Source organism: Onychostoma macrolepis, chromosome 22 (assembly GCF_012432095.1).
Source record: "Onychostoma macrolepis isolate SWU-2019 chromosome 22, ASM1243209v1, whole genome shotgun sequence".
Taxonomy (NCBI): Eukaryota; Metazoa; Chordata; class Actinopteri; order Cypriniformes; family Cyprinidae; genus Onychostoma; species Onychostoma macrolepis.
In genome coordinates, this window is record NC_081176.1 from 15,127,180 (window position 1) to 15,141,329 (window position 14,150).

Below are 14,150 nucleotides of genomic sequence, written 5' to 3' on the forward strand. Positions count from 1 at the left end.
TTTTGTTTTTAATCAAAAAAATCCCCTTAAGTCATTGTTTGTCGCTGTAAAGTGCAATAGTGCTTTTTCGTCTGTATTCTAGCTTGCAGGCAGTCTTGTCCGCTGCCTTTCAGCAGGGGGCGACAGCGAGCTGAGCGCAGATCTCACTGGCAGTAGTTGTAAATCACAGAAGAACCTCAGAAACATTGAAAGACGGTGTTCATTCTTCCTTTTCGACCGGAGGCTCAGTCTCGCACGGCTTTACGATCTCCTCATCGTAAACTTTCAGAATCGCATCGCAGACAAAACGGTACTGGCTCTGAAAACACAAAATGGATATCAAGTGACTCAGATGTTTAATGAATAAACAAAACTGTATTTACGCACAAATGCAATAAGATTTGCTTTTACGCAATCTTTGAAAGTCTAGAACTAGTCGTTGGTTTAACCAAAATTGGCAAAGTTTGTAGCATCGAATCTTAGATATTATGAGATACTGAATAGATTTTTGAAATACTTAATAGCAAGTTAACTAAATTCTTGTAGTTCATAGTAGAACTCAAAATTGTTTTGTGGGAAAAATATCAATACACAAGAATTAATCATTCGATTAGTTTGCAAAGTTTGTAGCATGGAATCTTAGATATTCATAAACTTTGAGTTACTTAATAGTAATTCAACTAAATTGTTCCAGTAGCTCATGATAGAACTACAAATTGCTTTGGGGAAAAAAAGCATTTGCCATAAATGCCCATATGAACGTGACATAACGGTAGCGGATCAATTCAAAGCAATTCGATTAACTGGTTTGACACAATTTTTAGAGAGTCTGTCTCTATTAATGCACTGCTATAAATTGTTTTCTAGAAAATGCTTTTGCGATAAATGTGCATCTACATACTAAACTTAACATTACTTGTCAATCAGTCTCTTCCCGTCTAAGCGGGCGGTTCTTGGCCAGAAGGAGCTGCAATGTGGACTAGACTACTCACAGGAGTCTGGATCATCATGGCACGCTGGTCTCTCATGGTTCTGACGATGTCTAAAGGATACACTGACTGACCATTTTCTATCAAACACATCGCTGTCTCCATGGTGATAAGCACCCCGGTGCGACCAATCCCAGCGCTGGAAGAAAAATGGGTGGAGTTAATAAACATTTTGTTCACCATTATGGTGTATTTTTATGATGTTGATTGTGGATACTGTCGGGACATTTTTTAGGCCTGACCTGCAATGAACCACTACAGGTTCTGGTGTGTCCGCTCTTTTGCTGCGTACTTGACTGACAAAGTTCAAGAAGTCTGACGAATCGTCTGGAACGCCGTGATCGGGCCATGCCAAGTACTGCATCTGACAAATCTGCCTTTCTTCTTTACTCTGAACAAAAATCCAAACCGATATTAGCACAGAAATCTATTTACACTAAAAATAAGAAACATTCAAAGAGATACGTCACCTCCAAGTGTGCAAGCGTCAAATCTCTGAGCAGGTATGCTGAGTTCCCTTCCTCTGACACACATGTAACCTGAAAGCCTCCATAGGTGCCACTTGCCGAAACATTTGGCCAGTATTGATGACATTTTACCTAAAACAGAAAATGTCAAGATATATCATATCTCGGGGGGCTTGATTTATCTGTCAGGATTTGATTGGATTGTTTGACTTTGGAACACACTAAGCCAAAAATTAATTGGTTAATATTTAGGCCCAGTCCTCAAGGTCATGGTTATATTAGCAGAAAGGAAAAGCTGTTTATAGATTTTTACATTTTGATTATAGTAACAATTAACATAATTAGATCAGATTATTAAAGGTATTTAAAAAAAAATGAATAACAAAGCAATGAATCTGACACATATGTATGACCAGGGAAGTCATTTATTTGTAACTTATTAAATTCATACATGACATTTTGCAATTTACTAAATGTATTAAATTGGCAATATATGTATATACACAGTATCTCACAGAAGTGAGTACACCCCTCACATTTTTGTAAATATTTTATTATATCTTTTAATGTGACAACACTGAAGAAATGACACTTTGCTACAATGTAAAGTAGTGAGCGTACAGCTTGTATAAAAGTGTAAATTTGCTGTCCCCTCAAAATAACTCAACACACAGCCATTAATGTCTAAACTGCTGGCCATAAAAGTCTATTTCCCAAACACAACCTCTAGATATGACGCTGAGCATGTGCACTCAACTTCTTTGGTCGACCATGGTGAGGCCTGTTCTGAGTGGAACCTGTCCTGTTAAACCGCTGTATGGTCTTGGCCACCGTGTTGCAGCTCAGTTTCAGGGTCTTGGTAATCTTCTTATAGCCTACGCCATCTTTATGTAGAGCAACACTTCTTTTTTCAGATCCTCAGAGAGTTCTTTGCCACGATAAAAAATACTTTTTTATTAAAGTAAAATTCTCACCTTTATGTAGAAGTGTCGAAATTAATCATTTCTACGGTGCATCGCGATGCAGACGAGAACGATTCGGTATCAGTTCAGTAATAGACCATAACCAATTATAACATACTGACGCTTTTCTGACGTCATTTGTCGCGGGAGCATACAATGGCTGAAGGAGGCGAGACTTGAGTACGCGTATAATTAAAAATGCTCCAACTACTTCAAAAGCCGACATCTGGGCACATTTTGGCTTTTATGAATAACCTGATAAGCACGACCTGGAGAAGACACACGCTGTGTGTAAATCATGTCATGCACAAATAAAATATGCAGGGGGTAATACAACTAACTTGAGAAACCACGTCAGATGTTTTCACCCTGAGCTGTTAACTCTGTCAGTGCCAAGTATTTACTATTTACTTTTATGTATTTGTTCTAAATGCTCCTATTGTCTTTTGTGCCCAGACTTAGTTTTGTTTGATACATTCAAGAAGCGTGTTTTCTCTGAGCAGGTAAAATTAAAGGTTCAGTTCATATATCTGACTGCTTGTATTTATTGACAAAATTGTATACATGTGAGGTAAAATAGAAAATTGAGGATGCAGTGCATTGTCAATGCACCGTGATGCATCCTAATAACGAACTGAACCGAATTTATGACATAATAATCGTAATCGAACCAAACCTTGAGACCAGTGTAGGTTCACACCCCTACCTTTATGTCTGTAAATCATTTCTATTTAATGAATTTTTTAAGAAATATCTTCATACCCTGCCACGTTCAACTTGTGTCGTGAGCATGACCACTAGAGTGGCGCTCTGTTCCCACACCATCTGCCAAAAGTCAGAGCAGGTCCCAGGAAGAGGCCCTTGACAGGCGATATACCGCTTTACTTCACCGTTTCCTGGAATTTCCATCTGAAAACATACAAATATATACAGATGACAATTTTCTAAGAACAAAACGTTGACAAAATAACATTTAAATAACCATAATCAATGATGAATGCTCACATTAATGAAATTTGCATTGATATAATCGTCAGTCCCCTTCAACACAACTCGAGTGGTGTCATCTGTCACAAAATAAACCGGTATGAACGTTCAGCTAATCATGACAACATTTCTGAGTCCAACACAAACACAAGCTGTGTACACTCACATGGAGAAATGTCCCGATAGCGGTTTTTGGAGACATTTTGCGGCAATCTGGCACATGACATGGACATCCCAGGACGCTTCCTGTACAGTTGCTGTAAAAAAAAAAGTAAATGTTTTAGCGAACAAAATTCAATTTCTACCTAAGTTTTAAACAAAAATAACATGACTTTTACTTGATCTGGTTTACTGTGTGTTACTGTGCAATATTAGCATGTTTCAATTTCATAATTATTTTCGTTATGATTGTTAATAAACAGGCTAAATTAAGCTTGTGATTACTACAAGTTAATGACATTAAAACAGCAAGCTCAGCAAACAGGAAGTAATTGAGACAGCCTGAAATGTGCAACAGGAAATTATGTAACTAAAATGTTACGCAGGAGACAACCCAGTGCAATGTAGGATTTCTAGATGTACTGTGCTGCTTGAAAGTTTGCAAACCCTTTAGAATTTTCTATATTTCTGCATAAATATGACCAAGTCCTGAAAGTAGACAAAGAGAACCGAATCAAACAAGTGAGAGAAAAATATTTTCTTTGTCATTTATTTATTGAGAAAAATGATCCAGTGGTAAAGTTTCTTGTAAATGCTGATCAGTCCTGCACAATAACATGTAGGAGTTTTAGCCCATTCCTTTTTAATTGGATTAAGGTCTGGACTTTGACTCAACCATTCCAAAACATTAACTTTGTTCTTCTTTAACCATTCTTTGGTAGAATGACTTGTGTGCTTGTGGTTGTTGTCTTGCTGCATGACCCATATTCTCTTGAGACTCTGTTCTTAAACAGATGTCCTGACGTTTTCCTTTAGAATTTGCTGGTATAATTCAGAATTCATTATCCATCAATGATGGCAGGCTGTCCGGGCCAAGATGCAGCAAAACAGGTCCAAGCCATGATGCTACGACCACCATGTTTCACAGATGGGATAAGAGTCTTAAAGCTGGAATGCAGTGTGTTCTTTTCTCCGAACACAATAGCTTCTCATTTAAACCAATAAGTTCTATTTTGGTTTCATCCATCCATTAAACCTTTCTCCAATAGTCCTCTGGCTTGTCCACATGATCGCAAGCAATTTTGGAGAAGCTTTTTTGGAGAACAGTGGCTTTCTTCTTGCAACTCTGCCATGCACACCATGGTTGCTTAGTGTTCTCCTGATGGTGGGCTCATGAACATTAACATTAGCCAATGTGAGAAAGGCCTTTAGTTGCTTAGAAGTTACCCTGGGAACTTTTGCAACCTCGCAGAATATTACAAGTTCTGCTTTGGAGTGATCTTTGTTGGTCGACCACTTCTCGGGAAAGTAACAGTGGACTTGAATTTCCTCCATTTGTACACAATCTGTCTGACTGTGGATTTGTGGAGTCCAAACTCTTTAGAGATGGTTTTGTAACCTTTTCTAGCCTGATGAGCAACATCAACTCTTTTTCCGAGGTCCTCAGTAATCTCCTTTGTTCATGACATGATTCACCTCCACAAACATGATCAGACTTTGATAGATCCTTGTTCTCTGGTCAAGTCTGGTCAAAACAGGTCAAGTACTGACATTTGATAGTCATTGCACTGACTGAAAACACCTCTGCACTGATGAACTCTAATTTCACCTTTAAATTAACTGCTAATCCAAGAGATTCATATACTTTTGCCACTCACAGATATGCAATATTGGATCATTTTCCTGAATAAATAAATGACAAAGAAAATATTTTTTTTGTCTCATTTGTTTGATTGGGTTCTCTTTGTCTACTTTTACGAAAATCTGATGTTTTGGGTCTTATTTATGCAGAAATAAAGAAAATAATTTAAAGGTCACAAACTTTCAAGCAGCACCGTAGATAGCAAAGACAATCAAAAATGAAATATATATATATATATACACACACACACACACACACACATATGTAGTAGGGCTGTCAATCGATTAAAATATTTAATCGTGATTAATTGCATGATTGTCACGAGTTAACTCGTGATTAATCGCAACTTAATCGCACATTTTTATATGTACCTTAAATTAATACTTTTCAAGTTTTTAATACTCTGCTCAACATGGGCATGGACAATGCGGATGCTTTATGCAAATGTATGTTTATTATTATTGAAAACATAGTCAACAGAGCATGAAGACTAGATATGTTTCAAAGGTCATAGATGTTTTTCAAAGAACTTGTTCATGTCTATTAGACACATGAAGGTTCCCATTACTTCTCTTTCTTTGCACTGAGCAATTTACTTACACAAACCTGTTTACATTTTCACATGACAGGGCAGCTCACTTCCTCTGAACATGCAAAATGTACATTTATTATTTATTATTACATTTGTTTGCCTCTCTGTGCCCACATACTGTATTTTGATGCAGCTAAATTCTCAATAAAACTGTATTCATTGATATATTTTACTGTTTCTGTTGTCAGAAACAGTAAAACGTGACCCATTAAGACTACATAACCAGCTCTCCCTTCCAAGATGTTAATCTGCACAAAAATCCTGATAATCGAGCCGTTGTCTGATGAAATCAAATACACATAAGATTATGACAATAGCTGTGCTGTGATTTCAGCTATACTTGCATGTAAAATTAGAGAAGCAACATAATATCTGTGTTTAACTGAAAGCGCTGCTCCTCTCCGCCGCTCGCTTAGCAATGCAGACACACAGAGAGAGAGAGAAAGGTGTGTGCGCGCTGGGACAGCAAGACCTCGCGCTCGTGCGGCAGTACCAGTTGGCAACACTGTGCATCTCCATTTCTCCAACTATGGGCTAGGCCACGGGTCAAACAGAAAACGCGCGCTGCGTTAATCGCGTGTTAATAAAATAAGTGCCGTTAAAATGAATTTGCATTAACTTTGACAGCCCTAATATATATATATATACACACACACACACACACACACACACACACACACACACACATATATATACACATACATATATATGTTGTCTAACTTACATCAAACTGTGCAGCCACAGTACCGCTGGACAGCCCATCTCTCAGCAGCTGTATGGAGGATCTCAAACTATCGGCCTCTGAGTGGCTCAGCTCCAGACCAGACGTCTCCGGAATATACTGGAAGTCTGGCTCCAGATCCAACTTCTCCTGCTCCTCGTCCACATCATAGATGGCTGACAGAAAGGAAGTAAAGAAAGTGAGTATTTTAGATTTCACATATAATTTAAACTACTAAAATTCATATTTAGAGCCCCGTCCGGACGGATCGTACCATTGGGTCTGACGAGCAGGATGAGCTCTCCTGATTGGTCCTCACAGCTGGCCTTAATTAGCATAACCACGTCATCGTGAGTGTGCTCTGAGATATCACGACCATTAATCAGCACCACCTGGTCGCCCTCGTTGAGGCGCGGCATACACATATCAGCCTGACAGAGGTCAAAGGTCATATGTCAGATGATAGGTGAGGGCCATATAAATCACAGCGAGAAGTCAAAAATCAACATTTAATTCGGTCTGTTTAAACAACAAACTGAATTTCAAATCTTTCAGACTTCAATATTCCTGTCTGAGGGAATGAAATCAAGAATCAATCATCGGGCTGAGCTGCTGTTTACCGAAGCGCCTTGTGACTTTAATGAGACTCATGTCACCTGACATAAAAACACACATCATCTGATCTCTGAGAGACGCATGAACTTACCGGAGTTCCTGGAGCCACACGTGACACTATGATGGGCATCCTCTGATCAGCGCCACCCTGTGGATGAAGAACAGATTTATTAACATAAATTAATACATACTTAAAAATAAATAAATACATTTTAGTAGCAAAAACAAAACAAAAAATATATATTTATTTATACACACATACATACATACATATATATATATACACACATACATATACATACACACAAACATTTTACAAAAATAATAATTAAGTTTCTTTTTAGTATTGTATACATTACATAATTACAAAAATTAACACTGTATAAAAAGTATAACACAAATTCTTTAATAATATATAAAAATAATAATTGTTGTTATTATCATTATTATGTACATTTTAATTATAGTTTAATAAAAGAAAGACTTTTAAAACTGAAAGTATTATATTTTTACTATTCTAATTAAATTTTTATTTAATAAATGTAATTAAAATGTACATAATAATGTATAATTTAATAAAATAAAGAATCTCAAACTGAAAGTATTATATTTTTATTATTATAATTAATTGTTTTTCTTTAATAAATATACAGTAAGGTTTCTGTCATTTTAAAATATATAATTTTATATAAACATATGAAATATTGTTATTATTTATATATGTACAATTTAAGTTATTATATATTATGTTAAACATATAGAATCATAAATATATATTACATATAATAACTTATATTTTATAACTTATAGTAAAATTACAAATAATTTTAAAATATCATTAAAAGTTAGCGTTAAATAGCAGACACTAGCATTTTATGTCATTGCTACATCTAAACAATTCTAGATACAGAAAAAACATGAAGATTTTCTATGATTTATGATATTCGATTTCAGCTTCCAAAAAGTGCAACTGTAGTTGAATAATCAAAAACGCACCTTAACGTTAAATCCAAATCGTCCGTTTTCATCCGGCCTCATTTTAATCAGAACAAGATTATCATGAGGCACAGCTCCATTCTGTGGAAAAAAACAAAAATGAATCAAACGCTGAACGAGAGATGAACAAACACATATAGCGTTTACGTTTGTAAGAAAGGGTTTTCCTCACCATGCTCTTTCCTGATGCTGCAGGTACGTTGTATAGTTCGCTGAGGTGCTCATCCAGCTCGTGCTGAGACTGGGATCTGCCGTTGTGGGTCAGAGGGTCTCTTCTGGACTGTTTTGGGGGCAGAGCTGGCGGCTGCTCGTCTGTCGTCACATCAGGAGACCTGGAAAAACATTCATGCAAAAATTAATTCATGAATACACCACGTATCGCATAGAGGTCAGTGCCGGCAACTGCAAGATACATAAAATAAATGCATAAAAAACAAATTAAATGTTAATAAATAAATAAAGTCTGGAAAACACTCCTGTAAGAGTCTATGTATGATTCGTATGAAGGAGTATTTGTGTAAGTGTTTAGCGCCATCTATTGCATTTTTAGAGAAACAAATAATCACACCTCCTCCAATTAAGATCATTTAATATAGAAACAGACTGTGGAACTTACAGGTAAATAATTAAGCAATTTTTATACTTTTAATAATAAAATTTTTCAAGGATGCACTCATTAAAACTTGTCCAATCTGTTTTTAAATTTATATGCAAGAAAGAATAGCCAATTTAAAAAAAAACAGTTTACAAATAAATGTAAAAAGGAAAAATGTAATGTATAAAAGTGTATAATGTATTTGCATATGTATCATTTACACATTCTCAAGCTAAACGAATAGAAATAAAATACTAAAAACTTGATGTTAGGTATTACAATATTATTAATGTACAGTATGAATTATTGATAACTACTCAATTTGATATGAAAGGTGAATAGTTAAAATTAATAAGCCGAGTTCTCTACTATAAGAAAATGCTCTTAAAGAGTTAAATCTGGTACTACCCATTAAATTTAATAACTGTGATAAAACAAAAATGATGAAAAATTGGCAATAATATTCTTAAACTATAAACTTAAGCATTAAATTGAATGTAATAGTTTATCCAAACAACTTTTTACGAATTAATTAAAAAAAAGTTAACATCAAATGGCAAGCAATTTACTCTTACACTGTAACATTTATATTATAAGCTTTTTTGTGCATAAAATGCATACTCCGTATTTTCACACTTTTGTTTTGTTTTTCAATTTTTAGCACTATATATGAAGAAACAAACATCCAAAATTAAATACCCAATACTGGTTGATAAATAAGAGAAATTCTTCCAATTATTATTTTTTTCAATTTATGAATTTATTTTAATTCCTTAATTTTATTTATTAAAATGTATCATTTTTATTTTTTGCATTTTTATTACGGAAAAATTATAGTTATGACAAACTCTAATCTCTCATATTTCTTTTCACTTATGAAATTTTCATAGCTTTTCCAGTTGTACATGATTTCTAGACTAGGATTTTTGCCCATACAAACAGCAATTTATAGCAGATTGAATATTTTAGAGACAAGTGTAACTAGATAACTTTGATTCAGTTTTTTCCAAGCCTAAAAATTGTTTATGTTATTAAACTATACACACACACACGCACACACGCACACACGCACACAAACACACACACACACGCACACAAACACACAAATAAATAAATAAAAATTATCTGATCCCAGTTTTTTTCCCATAACCGTGGGAGCCTTGTCTGTAAGCAGGGATAAACTGAACTGTAAACCATCCAAGGATCATGTGTATGATGATCTGATTCCCCCTGATTCCCCCATTTTCAGACTTTTCATAAAACGGTGTAGCCTAGGCAACAACAATGATTTATGTTCTGTAAGTAAGTAGCAGGAGGCATGAGCAGCACTGTATATCTGTTGGGTGTTTAGCGAAGATTTCCAACAATTCATCAAAGCTTGGTGTATTTGCATAGCAGGCGAAGAGTATTAAGACCCGGGACTGTTGCTCAGAGAGAAGCCATGTCTGCAGACACACACACACAGGGTCTCATTATGAATGCTCAGATTTCAAGCATGAAAGCCCCTCTGCTCTGCAGTCTACAGACAGCGCTCAGCACCCCGGCCTCCAGGACATTTACATAATAAAAACAAACGAGGCTAAAAAAAAAAAAAATTCGCTGTTAGAACGAAGACCAGGATTGTTTGGACTGTCAGGCTGAAGGGAGAGATATCCGATTTGTCTTTTGTGTTGTTTAACTGTGGGTTGTGACAGTTGAATATGCCAAGTCGAAAACGCTGAATAGTGTAAAATTGTTTGCATTAACAATTTGAAATGAATAAAGATTAGCGTACAGTTTGCCTAATCTGCTTTACATACAAATTTATACTTACTGAATACTCACACTTTGTTTTTGCAGATACAACTAACTGATTAAATTAATGAAACTAATAATGAAAATAGTTTGTAACTAATCAATTAGAAGCTGGGTCTTATACTACAGCATTTACATCTTCAACTTTTCTTGTAAACAATGAGCCTCATAAAACATAAGAAAAACAATACGAAAGAATGGTTTTCCGAATTATTAACTAAACTACAGGACTGCAAAAACTATGTAAACATAAAAAAAAATACATAATGAAAACTGCCAATAAATGTTACTATTGCTTAATTTTAAAAAACGTACGCATAAACTACAAATTTACACATTAAATTGAATACGATAGTTTGCGTAAACATGTTTTTTAATGAATAACTAAACCGCATGACTGCAATAATTAATTAGGTGTTCAAATAAACAAACAAAAAAAAACACAGCGAACTGGCATTAAGTTTTACTATTATATTTTAACTGTAACATCTTACACATAAATTATAAATTTACACATTAATTTACACATTAACGTGATAGCTTGCGCAAACATGTTTTTGCGAATGATTAAAGGGTTAGTTCACCCAAAAAAGAAAATTAGCCCAGTTTTGTTAGAAAAATATCCATATTTAAAATGTTATAAATACTTTTCTCTCACTTCCGCTGACTGTCATACGTGTAGCCGTTCCGGGCGGATGACGCAGGATGTTATGAGTTACGCACGCATAACTAAACTACATGACTGCAATAACTCAGTGATCAAATAAATGAATAATACTGAAAATTTACAGTACGTCACTACTGGTAAACTGAAACATTCGTACACAAACTATTAATTTACAAATTAATGTGGCAGTTTGTGCATGCGTTTTTACGAATAATTAACTAAACTACAGGATTTCAATTACTAGGTATTGCAAATAAATAAAAAAATTATAATGCAAACTGCCAATAAATGTTACTGTGGATTAATTTTAACAAGCTTATTTGTTACTATAAACTTACACATTAAATTGAATGTGGTAGTTTGCGCAAACATGTTTTATAAATGATTAACTAAACTACAGGGCTCCAATAACTAGGTATTGCAAATACATAAAAATAATAATGCAAACTGTCAATAAATGTCTCTATTGATTAATTTAAACACTCTCACACTAAACTATTAACTTGCGCATTTGTTTGAATATGACACTTTGCGCAAACAAGCGATTTTTAAAATGATTAACTAAACTACAGTACTTCACTTATTAGGTGATCAAATTGAAAGAATTTTATGCATGAACTCTAAACTTGAAGTAATTTTAATGTGACAATTTGCGCAATGTTTATGTGAATGGCTACAAAAACAAAGCAATAAAAATTATAATTTATAATTATTACTCTTACATTGTAACATTTACATTTTAAATCCGTTGCACACAAAATGTACAATGTACGCTTAACAAAAGTAAACAAAATCTAGCAATGATATCATAGTCATATATTTGCATAATGAATTTTAATTGGACCTTACTTTCTTCCAATTATTTGCATACTAAATTTTGTTCAGCCTATTCCTGCTTACATCTACTGAATTTTGAACTAAACTGCGATTCGTCTACCACCACATTTCACCTTACAAGCACAGCCATTTCTTTTCATAATCAGGTCAAAAAAGTGATAAGAAGCAAGACTCTTTAAAACTCTAATCTTTATGTAGAACATGAGAACTCCACATCAAAGTGCAATCGACGCACACAATGAATCGAAAGTGAACCGGACAGCCTAGTTCTGGAAATTCTGACATTGCGAAATGAGATGGCACGATCTGAGAAAGGAAATGCGTGGTCGCAGATTATTCCAATGGAAAATGGTGCTGGGTTTATCGGCGTCAATTTAATCAGTCGTGCCACTGTAACACACTGAACTGTGCCCACCACAAAGCTGAAAGCAATTTCCCCTAGTTCTCAAACTGAAATGTGTGTGAAAACCGTGTCGAACTACGAACGTGTCATTTCGTCAGAGGTGTGTGGTCACACGATATTAAACCTCAGGTTGCTAGCGAGAGTGTGCGTCTACTGTGTGGTGCTAAAATAAGAACAACTTTTCGCAGCGGAAACTTTGATGACTCAAAGTGTGTCAGTCCAGCCCTTATGTGCTGAAAATGCATCACTGGGCAGATCAGAATCTAGAATCCTGATTACAAATATTAAAATGATCCAACTGCGCATGACAGGATGCAAGGGGTAATAGATAAGTGATCTATTATACCAAGTAGAATTTTTACAGGAAACACGCATGCAAACATAAATACAATGTGGATGTTTTAGCATCATAACATTTTGCTTAGTAGCTGCACTGAGGGGAACATTCATGTGGCTTCATTTCACAATAGGCTGAAACACACTGCCAAACACCAAGGTAACCACTAAGGCCAAAAAACCAAACGTCTCGAGTTGATAATTAAAAAACAATTGAGTCAGAAACAGTCTAAAAATTGAGTTGTATGAAACACTGAAGAGGATGAAAGTTTGTGATAAACAGATGTATGTCTTATGTAAAAATTTGCACGCATAAACTATAAATTTACATATTAAATTGAATGCAATAGTTTATGCAAACTGAAAATGTTTGTGTAACTTAATCTGAAAATGAACTGTAATTGTTTTTACAATTATATGTGACCCTGGACCACAAAACCAGTCTTAAGTCGCTGGGGTATATTGGTAGCAATAGCCAAAAATACACTGTTTGGGTCAAAATTATGGATTTTTCTTTTATGCCAGAAATCATTAATATATTAAGTAAAAATCATGTTCCATGAAGATATTTTGTAAATTTACTACTGTAAATATATCAAAACGTCGTTTTTGATTAGTAATATGCATTGCTAAGAATTAATTTGGACAACTTTAAAGGCGATTTTCTCAATATTTAGATTTTTTTGCACCCTCAGATTCCAGATTTTCAAATAGTTGTATCTCGGCCAAATATTGTCCTATACTAACAACCCATACATCAATGGAAAGCTTAATTATTCAGCTTTCAGAAGATGTATAAATCTCAATTTCGAAAAAATTTACACTTAAGACTGGTTTTGTGGTCCAGGGTCACATATTGTAACATTTAGATTTTGTATGTAATCGTTTATTTACTTATTTTGACATTTTTTTTTTTTTTTTACAACCATCAAATTGATGCACTGTACAAGAAATACTGGAGATAAAATTAGCTTTAATTAATCATTAAATTAATCATTAAAAAAAAAAAAAAAAAAAATTATTATTTAAATAGTTTAAAAAGTTACAAATTTTACTGTAAGAATGTTCAGTATTCAAAAATACTACAAATCTAGCAATTATTATCATTGTCATATTCGCATACTAAATTGTGATTGTTTCTTTCCCGAGATATTGAATAAAATAAAAGTTTGTGATAATGAGCACAGTTTTTCTTATATTGACAAAGTTCAAAACTCACGGTGTCGAGTCCAGGCTGATGCTGTTGGCCTGCGTGGAGGACGCAGACTTGTGATTGGTGAACGTCTGGCATGGCGAGTCATCGATCACGTGATCAACTAGGTGACCGATGGAGGAAGGCCTGATCCGCGCCCCGTCTGTGGTGAACACCGAGTTACTGCTGAGCAAAGGGAAAAAAAAGAAAAACATAA

At 34.7% G+C, this 14,150-nt stretch overlaps 1 protein-coding gene across 3 annotated transcripts in view; it reads right to left on the reverse strand.

The window, feature by feature from the left end:
- The window catches only part of ptpn4b (protein tyrosine phosphatase non-receptor type 4b), a 41,964-nt gene continuing 27,814 nt past the window's right edge, over positions 1–14,150 (reverse strand). For 2 of the 3 annotated variants that reach the window (XM_058760508.1, XM_058760509.1), the window contains exons 15-27: positions 13,961–14,119; positions 8,282–8,441; positions 8,110–8,190; positions 7,205–7,261; positions 6,773–6,929; positions 6,502–6,674; positions 3,551–3,641; positions 3,403–3,464; positions 3,160–3,306; positions 1,439–1,567; positions 1,211–1,359; positions 972–1,107; positions 1–298 (exon numbers count right to left, since the gene is read on the reverse strand). In XM_058760508.1, coding sequence (XP_058616491.1) covers positions 200–298; positions 972–1,107; positions 1,211–1,359; positions 1,439–1,567; positions 3,160–3,306; positions 3,403–3,464; positions 3,551–3,641; positions 6,502–6,674; positions 6,773–6,929; positions 7,205–7,261; positions 8,110–8,190; positions 8,282–8,441; positions 13,961–14,119 — 1,600 coding nt within the window. In that variant the 3' untranslated portion in view covers positions 1–199. The remainder of the gene's footprint in view (positions 299–971; positions 1,108–1,210; positions 1,360–1,438; positions 1,568–3,159; positions 3,307–3,402; positions 3,465–3,550; positions 3,642–6,501; positions 6,675–6,772; positions 6,930–7,204; positions 7,262–8,109; positions 8,191–8,281; positions 8,442–13,960; positions 14,120–14,150) is intronic. The other variant, XM_058760510.1, reaches the window with a different exon arrangement.